The following is a 14580-nucleotide window of genomic DNA, read 5'->3' as shown; positions in this document are numbered from 1 at the left end:
ATACTAATATCATAGGTTTATATGAAGTTTCTTTGAAATAATAAAAGCAGTATACACAACGACCACAGGCAAGTTGTAACACGGAAATCAAGGTTCACGTAGCCCTTGCTGAACTAATATTCAGCTTCCCAGGTTGTGGGCGAGCTTTGGTGTCTCTGATACAGACAGAGGTGTTGGGAGAGTCCTAGATGCACTGAGTTATCACAGCAGCTGCTTTGAATTGTCTTTTTTTAGTGCAGCTTTTCAGATGAGAAAGAATTTGGGGTCACAAGAGGCTGTGCTTCCCCGTGAGTGCGTCGTTGGGTTCTAGCAGCCTGAAGCTTGGAGAAGCAGTGGAGGGGTTGGAATAGTATCACGTTCAGGTTTTGAGGAGCAGCTATTCAGAGACCCACAGGGGGTTTCTTAAGTTGAAAATCCAACAGACGCCAATGCGATGGACCGGTTAACCAAGAGTTTGAATTGCGTTTACATGATGTTCTGCACCCAGAAAATGGAAATATAATTGTAAAGCCCTGGTTTCCTACACAGATTGCATTCTTTTCGTGTAGTGCTAACCGTTCGTGAAAAACGAGATCTATTGTTGCTAAAAGCCTTTTCCGTCTACACCAGTGGTTTCCAAAAATGGCATAAATAATAGCATTATAAAAATATTCGCCGTACCCAATATTTTCAAGATAATATTTTTCTTTTTTTTCATTCCAATTTTCTAAAGTCGTAAAAAAGCTTCAAAGCGTCATAAAAAAATGATTTTTATGAGCAGTTACACTGTCCCACTTTAAAACAAAAATACAATGCAAAAAGAAAAATAGGAGAGTTCACAGTTTTAGCACATATTGCAAGTTCCCCATTCAGAAGGGATAATAAGATTTACTGAGCATGTGCAACGGTCCACAGTGTCTTCTGGGAAACGTAGTCCTCTTTTAGTGCTTTGCCGTATTAGTTAAATAAAAGCCATGCAATGGAACTACAACTCCCAGAATGCCGTAGCCTGAAGCGATATCCCGATGAAGGGGCGAACGAGCTTCCTCAGGTCTGGTCCACCCACTCTGCTCGCTTCGATGCCTTGCAGGTGTGTACGTCCACAGTCTCCTCGCAGTCTTTGCACTTGACGGAGCAGCACCACTGGAACTTGCATTCGCACTTGGTGATGCGCGTCACTCTGGTAGTGTCGTAGCCCCGCCCACAGCACATGACATCACAGCCGTCCATCCCTCTCGACGTCTTGCTGCAAACTCTCCCTGCTGTTCCCAGCGACCCTGGAAACAGAGAAAGCACCATTGTGAGTCAGCAGCTAATGGCAAAACAAATATCGGGAGTTCTGCAGTGCTTGGGAGAGTCTTCTCACCCCACTCGGACCCTTTGCTTGCTCATTATCTGTGGTGCTTCTTGGGTGTAGCCCTTATAGAACTACGGGACTCATTTTAGAGGTGATTGCCCACACTGGTGCCTGTAGCCTGGATCGTGGTGGAATCAACAGCCAGCCAGGGTTTACTGGACTTGCAAATTGAGAGTGGTGCCATTGCTAAAGGAATCCACATGGGTTTTCTTTATTTTAGTATGTTGTGTCGGGCTACACTCACATGCAAGCACATGTGGGGTTAGGAATAAGCACCACTGTTGGACTGGGGCCATGATGTTGGCAATCTATTTTAATGATCTGCATCTACCACCCTAAACCTGATTTTCTGAGACCTAGTATCCTGTGTTTTTATTGTATGTACCACAGTGATGCAAGGAAGGGGTGAATAAATGGGAGAAAACACCAGCAGGATTATTATAGAGGTATTGAAGCCCTATTTAGATTGTTACATTAGACCACTGTATTGGGATGAGAAGGTGTGACCCAAGCCCACCCAGTCAAGGTCAGAAGGTTTCTACCAAAGGATTTAGAGGGTCTGTGTGTTTTACCTGCTGCTTTGTCCATGAGGCAGTAATCCGGAGAGTTTTCGAAATACACCAGGTCGTTCTTGGTGGGCTTCCTGAAGTTCTTGTTGGCCACAGTAAAGCCGGTCCCGTCCTGGTTCATAGTCACCTGGATGGCCCCGCTGTACTTTTTCCACAGGAAATCTCCTGTCTTTCGGAAGTCTGACATAGCCAACCAGCAAGTCCTTAGTGTGCAAGACCCGCTGACTCCGTGACACTTACACTCCAGCTTCATAAAGCGCTTCACCGCCTGTTCAATACAACAAAGGCAATCTGAGTTGTGCCCTTCACTAAGGTATGACCCTATCTGCAGTAATACCTGTTCGGAGCTTGATCTCTTGTCATTAAAAGCAGCAAATCTCTTTCGCCTAACGCTTCAGATTGTAGTGCAGCCTCTCAAAGCAGCAGACCGGTAAACTGTTCTTGAATACAACTCCGATTATAGAGGTCTAGTATCTCACATGTGACATGACTACAGTAATGTGTGTACATAGTAGACCAGGGCATTCTCTCTTAGGGTCAACGAAGTTCAACCCTACTGCCTCATTACAAGCTACAGGCCCCTGGAGGTGTCAGTTTGAAACAGTCCCCCTGTCGGTTTCCCTAACCAGCGCCAGAGCCACTGCCTGTGGGATCCTCCGCGAATTCCCACGTCTTCTTTTGCCTGTGTTTGAAATAATAAACGATGCCGGTTTGACTTACGCTCCTCCCGCATCTGTTGTTGTGCAGATTCATGAGAGCGCGCGCGTCCTTCACTTTCTTCTCCTTGGCGTCCACAAAGGCCTTGGCGAACTTGATGCCGTAGTTGACGTTGTCGCTGCAGCCGCCCCAGTCGTATTCTCCCCTTTCATCGTGGACCCGGCCTCGCTTGTGGGGGTCGCAGCTGCAGGACTTCAGCTCCCCCTGGCTGCAGGCCCTCGTAATAGCATACACGACCCCAGCTGAGGAGATGGCGTACACAAACGCTGCCTCCTGACTGCCTGTGGAACCGGGGAGAGAAGCACATGTTGTTTAAGATACGAGAGCCATCCCTTTCACAAGTGCACCAGCAGAAAACCAGGAGAGAAACAACTGTGTTGCGTGAAAGAGCAGTTAATGATGGCTCCCAGTTTCAAATATCCCCCAGATATCCCTTCTGAACCGACTTCCAATTTAAACCAATTTAAACCAATGCTGTAGCCACCCCCTTATAACACCTCCCTTGATGTTCACCATCTTCAAATGCCACCTAGCTGAGCAAATAGACACAAGTGCATTGCAGTCTCGCTCACTTTACTGCTAGAGGCTCATAACCATTTAAAATGAAGAAAATAACAGCTTCAAAATAGCCAAAAAAGTATCCTTGGGGTGAAGCTGTACGCTTACACAAACCATGCTTTCTTTCAGTCACAAGCGCACTCTGAGACAGCATGTAGGAGGACGTTGTGTTCTGGGCTTTATCTTTAAACAGCCATGCAGGACAAAAAGTCAAGACATTGTCTTTGATACATGCAGTCAACGGAGCGCTCAGCCACAGTTGTTTTTGTTATTTTAAAGGATGAGCTCTCAGGTTTTCAGGCCCCTTTCGTGTTTCCCTGGCTTTGATAAACACAAGGGTAATGCCGGTTATAATTCAAGGAATCAACGTTTGTATCTGTGCCAGAGCTTCTTTCCAAATATTTACGTATCTGATTACTATATCATATATCACCACCACAGGGGTAACATCCAGCCAGCTACATTTCTTTAGTTCGTTTTGTAATCTGCCCTTCCTGCACAAATGTTTTGCTGGGTTTTGACCCATGTTTTAAACCACTACGATATTAAAAACTAGTTTTGTGCCTTAAAAAACATCACATGTGGCAGGTTACATGTTCTTAGTGCAAGAGGCATCATCTCATGGATAGTCTGCAGCCGATCGCTGAGGTTAAAGGCTGGGGGGAGAGAGAGTGTGACGGGCTGTGTTGTGTGATGCACTGCCGGTACGGATTCTGCCCCCTGTTGGTGAGATGAAGTTAAAAGCTCTATAACCACGAATGCAGACGAGCCCGGCTCTTTTGCATAGCAGTTAAGATGCTCGCTTGTGGAGTCCGGGACACAAACCTGCGCTCCCCTGACTGCACGCCTCACCCTGTACACCACACAGCTGTGCTTGTACCAGGTAAAGTGCTTTTTTTTTTAGATATAAAATAAGGGCTACTCAGAATCATTTTTTTACCAACTCGTTTTAAATAGCTACAATTTATGCATTCTTCTCAGAACAATTCCTTTAGCCTTTGCACCTGCTTCTCAAAAACACAACCAAACCGATGATTCAAGAATTACTCTGGAGAAGGATGCTTGATTGTAAAAGTCAGGTTTTGCTTTCACATATAACTAAACTGGTTGCTACTCTAGCAAACCAGAAGTGTGCAACAGCTCTCCTCTGTTTCGCTTGGGCCACTTACATGTCAGCATTAAAATCAGGCTGCACATCAGACTCCCACATTTACAGACAGCCCATGTTAATTCCCCTGCAGGCACACAAGAAACCAGAGAGGATAGCTTTGTGTTGTTTATGGTGAAATAAACAGCAGAGATAAGAACGTGATAAAGCACTGAAGTGCTATTAAAAGGACGGGCTGCAAGTTGTTGTTTTTAGCCTGGCGGGGCACCTCTGTCTATTCCTGACTGAGTATCTGTTCCAACTATGTTCTTAATTGTTGAACTGGACCAATTACACCTCCATCCATAAACAGTTAACTGCTTCATTATCGCTATTAAACCGGACTTCCTCTAAGACTAGAGTTAACTTGCCTATTTCCACAAAGCCTTTTTCCCCTCAGAAGCCGTTTTTTTCCCCAAAAAACTTATTTAGGACCAGGGTAAATGCTGGGCCAGGGTCTTTTTGAATGTCTGAAACGTGGTCTATAAAAACTGGAAGACTAAATTAAAAAGGGGGCATTCCTCTCCTAATTGAGTGAAAAAGCATACTGTGGAGAGGAATAATAAAGGGTACATCTTATTTTGTTGCAAGATAGTTTATGATGGTGTGCAGTTTTTACAGAGCTGTCAGGGATTCAGACCTCACAGGTTCGGTTTCATGAACTGTAACGGTTCTTTTTATCTGCTGTGTTCGTTCATGGACTGTCTGGTAAGGAATGCTCTTTGATGTAATCCGGGTGGAGGGATCGTATGGATGTGCGCTGAAGTTTCTTAATCTGCCCTAAACACATTCCATTGAGCAGGGTGACTGGATGGGGTTGGACTGTAATCATATTCTCTTGCAACCTCAGGAACACTCAAAACAAAAGAGCTTGCCCTTTTGGGTGCATATTTTTTTGAGGGGGGGGGGGGGTGCACAAAATATAGGTCCCAAGTTTCATCATCTGGAATGCTGGTACGGAGTATTTGCTGCGGATGAGCGAGGGGGTGGAGGGTGTTTGGGATATACCCCTTCCTCGAGAAAATTTGGGACTGTGGTTAATCTGACCTAAATTATTTCAATATAATTTGAAACTTAAATTAAGAATGGAGTCTTCATATACGTTCTAATATCAGTTTGTGGGTCTGACCCGAGAGATGTGGGCCACTTGAATGGTCTGCAAAATACTGTAAATCCCTCGTGTTAGAGGAAGGCATTTGGTTTCTGCGCGCAAAGTTATGAAACCTGTTAATTAAGCATCGAGTGGCAGATGCTTTTCCTCTTAATGTGAAGCACTGCCCCACTGAAGCACTGCCCCACTGCCAAATGTGACCACATCTGGCTCCACCCTGGTTCAGTGTACAATGAGGAGACTCACTGCGCAGCATGACCCTGCCGAACACGGTGTGGTCGCGCTCCAGGGTACTGCAGTTCCAGCGGTGATGGCGGAACTGGTGCTGGCACTCGCGGATCCACTCCTTCGCCCCCTCCCCGATCGACTGCATGATGTCCGGGTGCTTCTGGCAGAGCTGCCTCTGCTTGTTCACCAGCCCCGGGATGTTATCACAGATCACCCGCGCTCCCAGGGCTCCGATATACCTGCGGGATCACAAGCAGACTTCAGATTACTCGGGTATGTGGCATCACTCCTTCTCCCACACTCACCAACCTCCCTGTGCAGAACTGCAATAGCTCACGATGAAGCACATGGCCTGAAACCTGCTGGGATTGAGGATCCATCACCTGACCGTTTGGAAGAGACCCCCGTGGTTAACTAGGGGTAATTGAAGAAAGATGGAAGATGGGGGGAGGAGGAGGGATGGGAATCGATTGAACTAAAAGAGGGGTAAGTGACGGATCAATCTATATTAATGTTTGACTGAAAGGTGATGTCGTGTGTGTGTGTGGGGGGGGGGGGGGGGGGCAGGTAACAATCAGACTGATGCATTGAGAAGTTTAATTGTTCAAAAGCAATGACTCTTTAAGAATGCCTTCAAATACAAATTGAAAGCATGCATTGTAATATAGTAATATATCAGCACGCAATGAACGCATGTGTTACAGGGTAACTAGCTGCATGAGGAGATATTTAGGCAAACTAGTGTAAAAAGGTGGATGCTGGACTTGAAACCGTGCACACTGCACCGTATAGCTCCCTAACCACTATGCAAAAGAGTTAATCTGTGTGGTTATAGAGCTTTTAACCTCATCTCAGCGACAGGGGACAGAATCCGTAATGTCAGTACACCATACAGCACTGCCCGCTACACTAGTTAGATCACAGTATCACCCCTCCAAAGCAGTGATATCGAGCTCTCTATTTACACTGCTCTTGAGTTTTCAGTTCCTGCACAGCAGTTGCAGTGATCGTTTATTTTGCGTGGGATTATGGACAACTTCAAAATCCTGAATGAAGCTTTTAAAATTGTCTACTGCCATAGATAGGAAACACATGTATATGTTCAGCACATAAGCTGCAGACTGGAGTGGCAATTAAGGTCTTAAGCCCCCCTGGGGTGCGGGGGGGTGGGCATCGGGCAGCTCTTTGATCGTGATACCCAGGAGAGTTAGGCCTCTTGTATGTTGAGGTCAAATAAAGCCAGGGTTTAAGCAGGATCAGAGAGCTGTTGCACCGAATGCTTTGAAATTCACTCAGCACCGCAGTGAGCCACGCCAAGGAGGGAAAGGAGCACACACACAGAGCAGGAGGAAGTGACAACGTCTACTCCTGTCTTCTGAACACGGAGACTGTAACCACAACTAAATATGTGGCCACTTCATCAAGGCCAGACGCCCTCCCGCCCCTTCCATCACACTCTCTTCAAACAGTCTCTCCCTCTTGTTCAGAAAGACAGACTTCACAACAGTTTTGACATCCAGGGGACGTACAGTGACAGGCCTTTCTCACTCTCTAAAACAAACCATCGTGTTTTATTGCAGATTTCCTCTGGTTGACAGCTAAGCAAGGTTACCTTCAGTGTTAAGGTCACCCCTGTATTCAGTATAAGGCCACCATCTGCAATCCTTAACCTTAAGCCTCTGTTAAACTATCAAACTTTTTTTTTTTTTTAAACTCTGAAAACTAGGAGGCAACATGATGTAACTCATGTGTCCAAACACTTTTTGATAAATATTTCTGTGGATAAAATATGAAAAAGTAAGGGCCATATTTTCAAAGCATTTTCTCCATTCTTTAATGAACTCTGATTTCTTCAAAGAGAAAAAAAACCTCTTGTTGTTCCCTACAGCAGGTCAGTTATACTCTGCTCATTTCTATGCCCCTGTTCATTTTTGGAGACCCCACTTTTTTTGTGAACCCCAGTTCTAAATGGACGTTAATGTCTTTCTGAGTGTTCTACTCCCAGTGCTTATTGCACCCCAGTATCCATACAGCCCCTGCTCCTGGTAATGAGCACAGCAGACTCACAACAGCAAACACGACCTACTGCTGCTTTCCATTGAGTTTTATTAGGCTGTACAGAGGAAAGCTGAATCTTTGAAAAATGTGCGGGCGGGTTAAAGTAAATGTTTTGTTATTTTACAAGGTTTATTATAAAAAGGCAACGCTCGCTAGGGGGAAACACATACTGAGGTCTGGGATTTTATGTTATTCTTCAAAGGAAATGTTATTTGTTAAACACAAACGATGGTTTTGCAGCTGTTTTAATTGTAAAGCATTTATGGGCTCTCACTTTTTGAATCAAAAGACCTGCTTTTATCACACAAAATAACCAACTTTTTCATTAATAAAAATGTTTCAACTACTATTTTTTTTTTTCAGAAACCATGTTTTGCCTACTATTTGATTTTTTTACAAATCACAGGCAGTTTAAAATAAGCGATTGCAAGTTATAAATACATTATTTTCCCAGACAGTTTGGTCTTGGATAATCTTTTCAACGCACTGCATTCCTCCCTCGATACTTTACGGTGTGATAATTCACTCATTTGGTTCATTCACTCTTAATCCATGTTAACATCAACAGTAAAAGCCCTTTATTCTCCTGTGTAAGAGCCACAGCTGTAAATTATACAAATGCAACTACGTTTTGGGTTTTAATATATGGCTGTAATAAAGAATAAAGATATATATGCTTGATGCATTTTAACAACTGAAATTCTGTTCCATATATTTGGGGAAACTAAACAACAGAAAAATGTGATTTTAAAAAAAATGACCTGCTAGAATGTTATCATGCTGATCGGAGGCATGTAAATGTTTTTAAATGTATTAAAATCACCACTGGTTAGCAGTGTAATTCACGACAACACTGCCTGTTACAGTGGTTCAGTAAATACTGTACCATCCCCCAAATAATCCCTATAGCCCAAGACTCCGGAAAAGAATCCCTATAGCCCAAGACTCCGGAAAAGAATCCCTATAGCCCAAGACTCCGGAAAAGAATCCCTATAGCCCAAGACTCCGGAAAAGAATCCCTATAGCCCGACTCCAGGGAATGTCACTGCACGGTTTCAGGACCTTAAAAAGCCACCAAAATAACAAGGTCGCTGCAGGGTGCCATTGCACATCTGTGGAGCAAGCTCAGGGGGTTTTACAGCTGATATAAATCCCTGTTGATAGTCGAGAGATTTGCAATAACATGCTGTAAATGCCTGGGCTATTTACAAGGTGTTTACTTTCATTAATATGCAGTAGAGGCAAAGTATGAACACAAAGGCCTGTCAGCCATCTAGTCAACACTATAAAGATAATTCTAGCGCTTCACCTGCAGGAAAGCGGTTTGTAAAACTCAATCTCGTCTCGTTCCAGTATCAAACTGGGGCCAATTCAATCTAGTCTACAATCCACAACCAGGCATTACACAAAAGACAAACATAAATGAATTCACAACCTTGCCTATGTATTTTATTTTTTTTCTGCAGTCCAACCTGCCTGTTGCTTCCTGTGCATTTGGTCCTGAGGGCTACCTCCTCGTTGGTGTGAGTTGGAGAGTTCTGCTGACCGTGCAATCCTAACAGAGATTCAGAACTATTTATCAAGTCGAGGTCGATGCAAGTGATTTAAACGGAGGCACTAAATACTGGCATCGTTTGAATCATTAAAATAGAACTTTGCTGACAGAAATACACTGGAGACACTGTTACAGGTTTGATTTTCGTAACCTCGGTACACCAGAGGCTTTATCAAAACACTGCGCCACTGTTTGGATCAATTTAGAGCAATTTTCTAACACTTAGTTTTATGCTATACTGACTAAAGATACATTTCGTAAGTGCACTGAGAAGATGGATGGAGGTAGTAATGAATGGGACATTTGATTTTCTTTCCCCTTTGCAACACAAGTGCTGGACGCTGAACGATTGCCCTCGCTGACCCAGGCTCTATTTATAGTTTAAACTTGTCCAAAGTAAATATTATTGTGGATTACAACTTTTGAAAATAGCTCACTACTTCAGCATTATATATATACGCCTTTCTCTATAACTGTAAAACACTCAATGATGGAATAGGTAGTGCTACTAAAAGAAAATGATTTGTCCTATCAGATTCACTTTATTTTAGACATACATCCCTTCCACCGTGTATCACTTATTAATTAACATATATTTTACTTGCTGTATCCAATATCTATGAATCATTTCAATACAGCATCTTACATGTAAACTTTCTAATCTTATGCCTTTCACTCCCAAAGTGACATTATTATTATTATTATTATTATTATTATTATTATTATTATTATTATTATTATTATTATTACGTTAATTAACTAAACGTTTAATATCTACTTCCTTGTACCTAATCACTTCCTGTGAGACCATTGGAGGAAGACTGCCCCAAGCACACGAAGTTGCACCAAGAATAAGCAGGTTAAACATTTAGTGTAAAGACCCGCCGCGCTGTTTTAACCGCAGACTCTACAGTTTCTCTGTTTATATTCCAAACCCAGCATCCCTCGAAACAAGTCTGCAGCGAATCAGTGTGCTATCGAGACCAAAGAGTTTTAAATAAATACTGAACTAACCACAGACGGCGGCACGTGTACAGCATGCGCTCAGTGCTTTGTAATTGCTGTACAGTTTAATGAAGGGAAAAAAGTCTTCATTGCTGAATAAGGCCTTCTCAAGAGTTATTACTGAGATATTAAACTAAAATTTAAAAAATAAATAAATTGATAAACACTACCCTTAAATGATGAATTAAACGGTGCTTCGCATTTAGTATAAACCCGTACACACGACACCCTTCAAAAAGGAATCACTTCAGGATTGATGTGCGCCTTCTTACAGAGTACAGAGCGTTCACAAAAGCACATGGCTAATTTGCATGGAACATAATCAAAACGGCCTCTTCTGCTTTCATCTGACATTAATATCTACAGGTAACTCCCACGAGGAAACTAGCAACACAAAACGACCCTTAACACCGCGGTGCCTGTAAAACATTATTATTGAATGATTACATTATTTTGCCTGTTTCTAAAGAGGGGGCAGTTATTTATGCAGGAATGCCAAGATATTTAGGCAGCAAAGGTCTGATTGACGTAATCAAAAAACAGCAGAGGTGTCTTCATGCTTTTTGGGGCGTGTTTATATCTACACAGCCCAAGAAGGGCTTTTTTCCAAAACGTCCTGAAAGAAATTATTTGAAATCATTTAAAAGTTCTATGTACATGAATATATATATATATATATATATATATATATATATATATATATATATATATATATATATATATATATATATATATATGAAAATATGAAAATGTTTTGGTTTTTTTGCATGTACAAAAACGGTGCAATTGCATTTTGATGTAAAGACGTGAATAAAGCAGAGCCCTTATCAGACACGTTCACCATTGTATAGTAATACTGTAATGTAAGAATGTATGGGTATTCTAAACGGACTCTATCGTCGAATGCTCTGAAATCACATTGCACTTTATAATATAAACCCCGCCTTATTATTAGGCTTTTCTATTGTTATGGAGAAGTGCCCTATATTAATGTTATACCTTCTATTCATGTCTATACCAAACACTGACAGCACACACCGATACAATGTCCATACGCATACTATTAGATATGTCTTCTAACTGTGTATTTAGTACTATCACATGAAATGATAGTTCTGCATCGGTCTTCGCGGTATGTTTGTAGGCTACCGCATGCATCTCATTTATTTGATTCGGCATTTGCAAAAATAATAGGACTTTTTGAGGTAGAAGAAGTTTGAGGCACCAAAATAAACTGTGATGAACATCGTCTGTCCGCTTCTCTATTTCAGTTTCATATTGCTCACACACTATGCAGTTATGCCTGCCCCAAACAAGACACAATATACGGTATTAATCATAATGTTTGGCATCTTTCATATCAGTGCACGGATTGTTTTATAAATATTTATAATCTGCGCTTTAAATAATTGAGTTACAGTCGCATGATTGGCAGTTTGTTTAATATGATTGGTTAGCTGGAGATATTAAGACTGTCCTTTTATCAGCAGAGTATTATTATTATTATTATTATTATTATTATTATTATTATTATTATTATTATTATTTAATTTATTTAAATGATTTTTATTTTATTTTTTTCTATTTTATTTGAAAGATCTATTTTATTTAATTAGACAATAAATCAGATTTTTAAAAAAAAAATGGATTTAGGTGAAATAAAAAGAAGTGTATCACTTTACTATATATATACGCATTATAGCCTGGAAACCGAGTAGTTGTTTCAGAATTGTAAAATTATACTCAGCAACTTCCCATTTTTACATTATCACAACCAACAACACAATTAAGAACAGGTGTTAGCTACACAAACCCATGCCTTTAGACATTAAATACTTGACATGTTATAGTCTGTATGCAATACAAATAATAATTGTGTAAAATGTTTCATTTTTAATAAGTATAGATGCAGGCTACGTTGAATATTTACTCACATTAGTGGTTTTTAAGTGCTTGTGTTGAATTATGTTTGTGTTAGGAGGTTGAGTTACATTTTAAAATGCATTTGAATTCAATAGTAAATGATTTGCTTTTCAAAAGCAATTACATTTGAACGCGCACGTATTACTTTAGAATTGTTGAAATGTAACAACCATCTTCAAAAGGGGAAAACAAACAGCATAATGATTCGGAAATGCTGTATTTTATAGATGGGACTAATTGCATTGCCGAGCATCTGCGCATATCTCCAAATAGAAACATGGACGATAGTCAAACCAACCCATTAATAAATCAGAAATGATCAAAATGTGCTAAATAACACTGTGCAAGAATAAATAAATACACAAATAAATATATAAATAAATAAATAAATAAGATTGAGTTAGTGAAAATTAGTTAATGAAAATAATATTAATAAAAAAACCTGTCTAACAAAAACGTATTATAGGAATATAACCAAGAGGCTATCGATGTGGCTTGTATTTGTTTAGGAATAATACCCAGCATCTTGTACATACTGTAAATTGCATTTAGAAACAATCGAGAAAGCAAATGGATGGTCCTAAAACATTCTTTGTTTAATTATGTCTCCAGTTTATTAGAAACAGATCGGGTAAAAGAGCTTTCACCCCCCCCCCCCCCCCCCCCCCCCCCAAAAAAAAAAAGTTTAAATAACACCTGAGTGCATTCCAACATGTAAAAACAAACAAACAAAGAAAATGGAAAAGAAAAGATTCGATTTAAGACCCAAACTCCCATTGATACTTTAATTAAACGCGGCCCCCCCTGCCGAGGGATTTGAAATGGACAGGATAGCTTTAATCTCATCTAAGACATCTAGCATCGTAGTTAAAACAATCCTTTCCTTTCTCTGAAAAAAAAAGATGAAAGAAGATTCAAAGCTTTGTGTGTGTGTGCGTGTGTGTGCGTGTCTGTGTGTGTGTGTGTGTGTGTGTGTGGTGTGAGTGCGTGTGTGTGCGTGTGTGTCTGTGTGTGGTGTGAGTGCGTGTGTATGTGGTGTGAGTGCGTGTGTGTGTGTGTGTGTATGTGGTGTGCGTGTGTGTGTGTGTGTGTGTCTGTGTGTGGTGTGAGTGCGTGTGTGCGTGTGTGTGTGCGTGTGTCTGAATGAGTGTGAGTGTGTGTATGAGTGTGGGTGTATGAGTGTGAGTGAAGGACTTACCACCAAGACGAGTCAGCCCTGGGCGTTAGAGTCAGGAGAAGTAAAATCAAAGCGAAATATAGCCGGGAGGTGGCATTGGACCCACCCGAGGAAGATGTCCCTTTCTTATTGAGCTGCTTTAATCCCGAGCCCCCCGGGGCCAGCGCCGGCTTGCCGAGGATCCGTGAAGACCCCCGAACTCTACTCAAACCAAACATCTTGCATCAAATATCTCTGACAAGACGAATGCAAGCTGCGTAATGCACCGAGAAAGCGTTCAAAACGCCCGAATGCGCTCTGCGTAACGGTCGTTAATTTACAAGATGTTCGTCTGCGTTGCTTTTTTTTTAGCTTAGAAAAATGCTGTTGGATAAAAATTGTCTTCTTTTTTTTAAAGTAATGTATAATCCAAAAACGATGGGATTTATCAGCGGTCCACACGCAACAGAAAGCTCCGCCGATCCACGTGATTATACAGTCCTTCGCCTTGGGTTGAAGAAACGTCCTTCCTTAAACAAGAAGTGTCTGTAGCATTTCACTCTCAAGAAGGTCTTGCTGCGTGTGAGATAAACTGAAACGCGCTTCTCAAGAAACTGGACACGAAACGTCGGCTGCTCCTTTGCCTGTGTTGTTTCGTTGAGTAGAGTGGACGCGGAAGGAGAGATGTCTTGGTGTGAGATGCGCTTGCCACTCCTCCTCGTGCACCACATTGGAACTCGCAGAAGGTGTCGGTCTGCAAAGAAGGGCACCGCGGCTGACCCGGCTCACCTGCAGCTCTTAAATAATATGCAATAGCTCGAGGACCAAAAATGCATCTTTTGAGAGGTATACAGAGCTGACGTGCTACCACCACTGGGTCCTAACGCCCACCCTCGCCCGTACAGACATCCCACGCGTTCTAGAACGGGACGGGTTCTTAGTGTGCCTGCACATCGAACAATTCATTTAAGATAGGAATTTAAAAATATTGTAGACGGCATTCACAGTATTTAGTGTTCACAATAAATAAATACACACATAGCCAAATAAATAAAACAGCAGCTACATTGAGGTTAAGGTTTCTACGGAAGCGTCCTAGTGCCAATGAAAAAAAAAACTCCTAGCTAGGAGACAAAAAAGTCCTACGTAGGACTTTTATCTCCTAGCTAGGACTTTTTATCTCTTAGCTAGGAGAAAAAAGTCCTGCATTAAATCAC

The 14580-nt window shown here is 41.7% G+C and overlaps 1 protein-coding gene across 1 annotated transcript; it reads right to left on the bottom strand.

Annotated features, from left to right (window-relative positions):
- Positions 1-736: 736 nt before the first annotated feature.
- LOC117428861 (protein Wnt-2b-A) lies at positions 737-14209 on the bottom strand. Its single transcript, XM_059004103.1, has 5 exons — positions 13406-14209; positions 5685-5905; positions 2626-2903; positions 1909-2173; positions 737-1256 (listed from the first exon to the last, which is right to left on the bottom strand). The coding sequence occupies exons 1-5, from the start codon at positions 13600-13602 to the stop codon at positions 1027-1029; spliced, it is 1191 nt and encodes a 396-aa protein (XP_058860086.1). The 5' UTR covers positions 13603-14209; the 3' UTR covers positions 737-1026.
- Positions 14210-14580: the final 371 nt, after the last annotated feature.

Source organism: Acipenser ruthenus, chromosome 29 (assembly GCF_902713425.1).
Source record: "Acipenser ruthenus chromosome 29, fAciRut3.2 maternal haplotype, whole genome shotgun sequence".
In the NCBI taxonomy this organism is placed as follows: Eukaryota; Metazoa; Chordata; class Actinopteri; order Acipenseriformes; family Acipenseridae; genus Acipenser; species Acipenser ruthenus.
The sequence above is the reverse complement of the archived record's forward strand: the minus strand, read 5'-3'. Positions and strand labels throughout refer to the sequence as shown.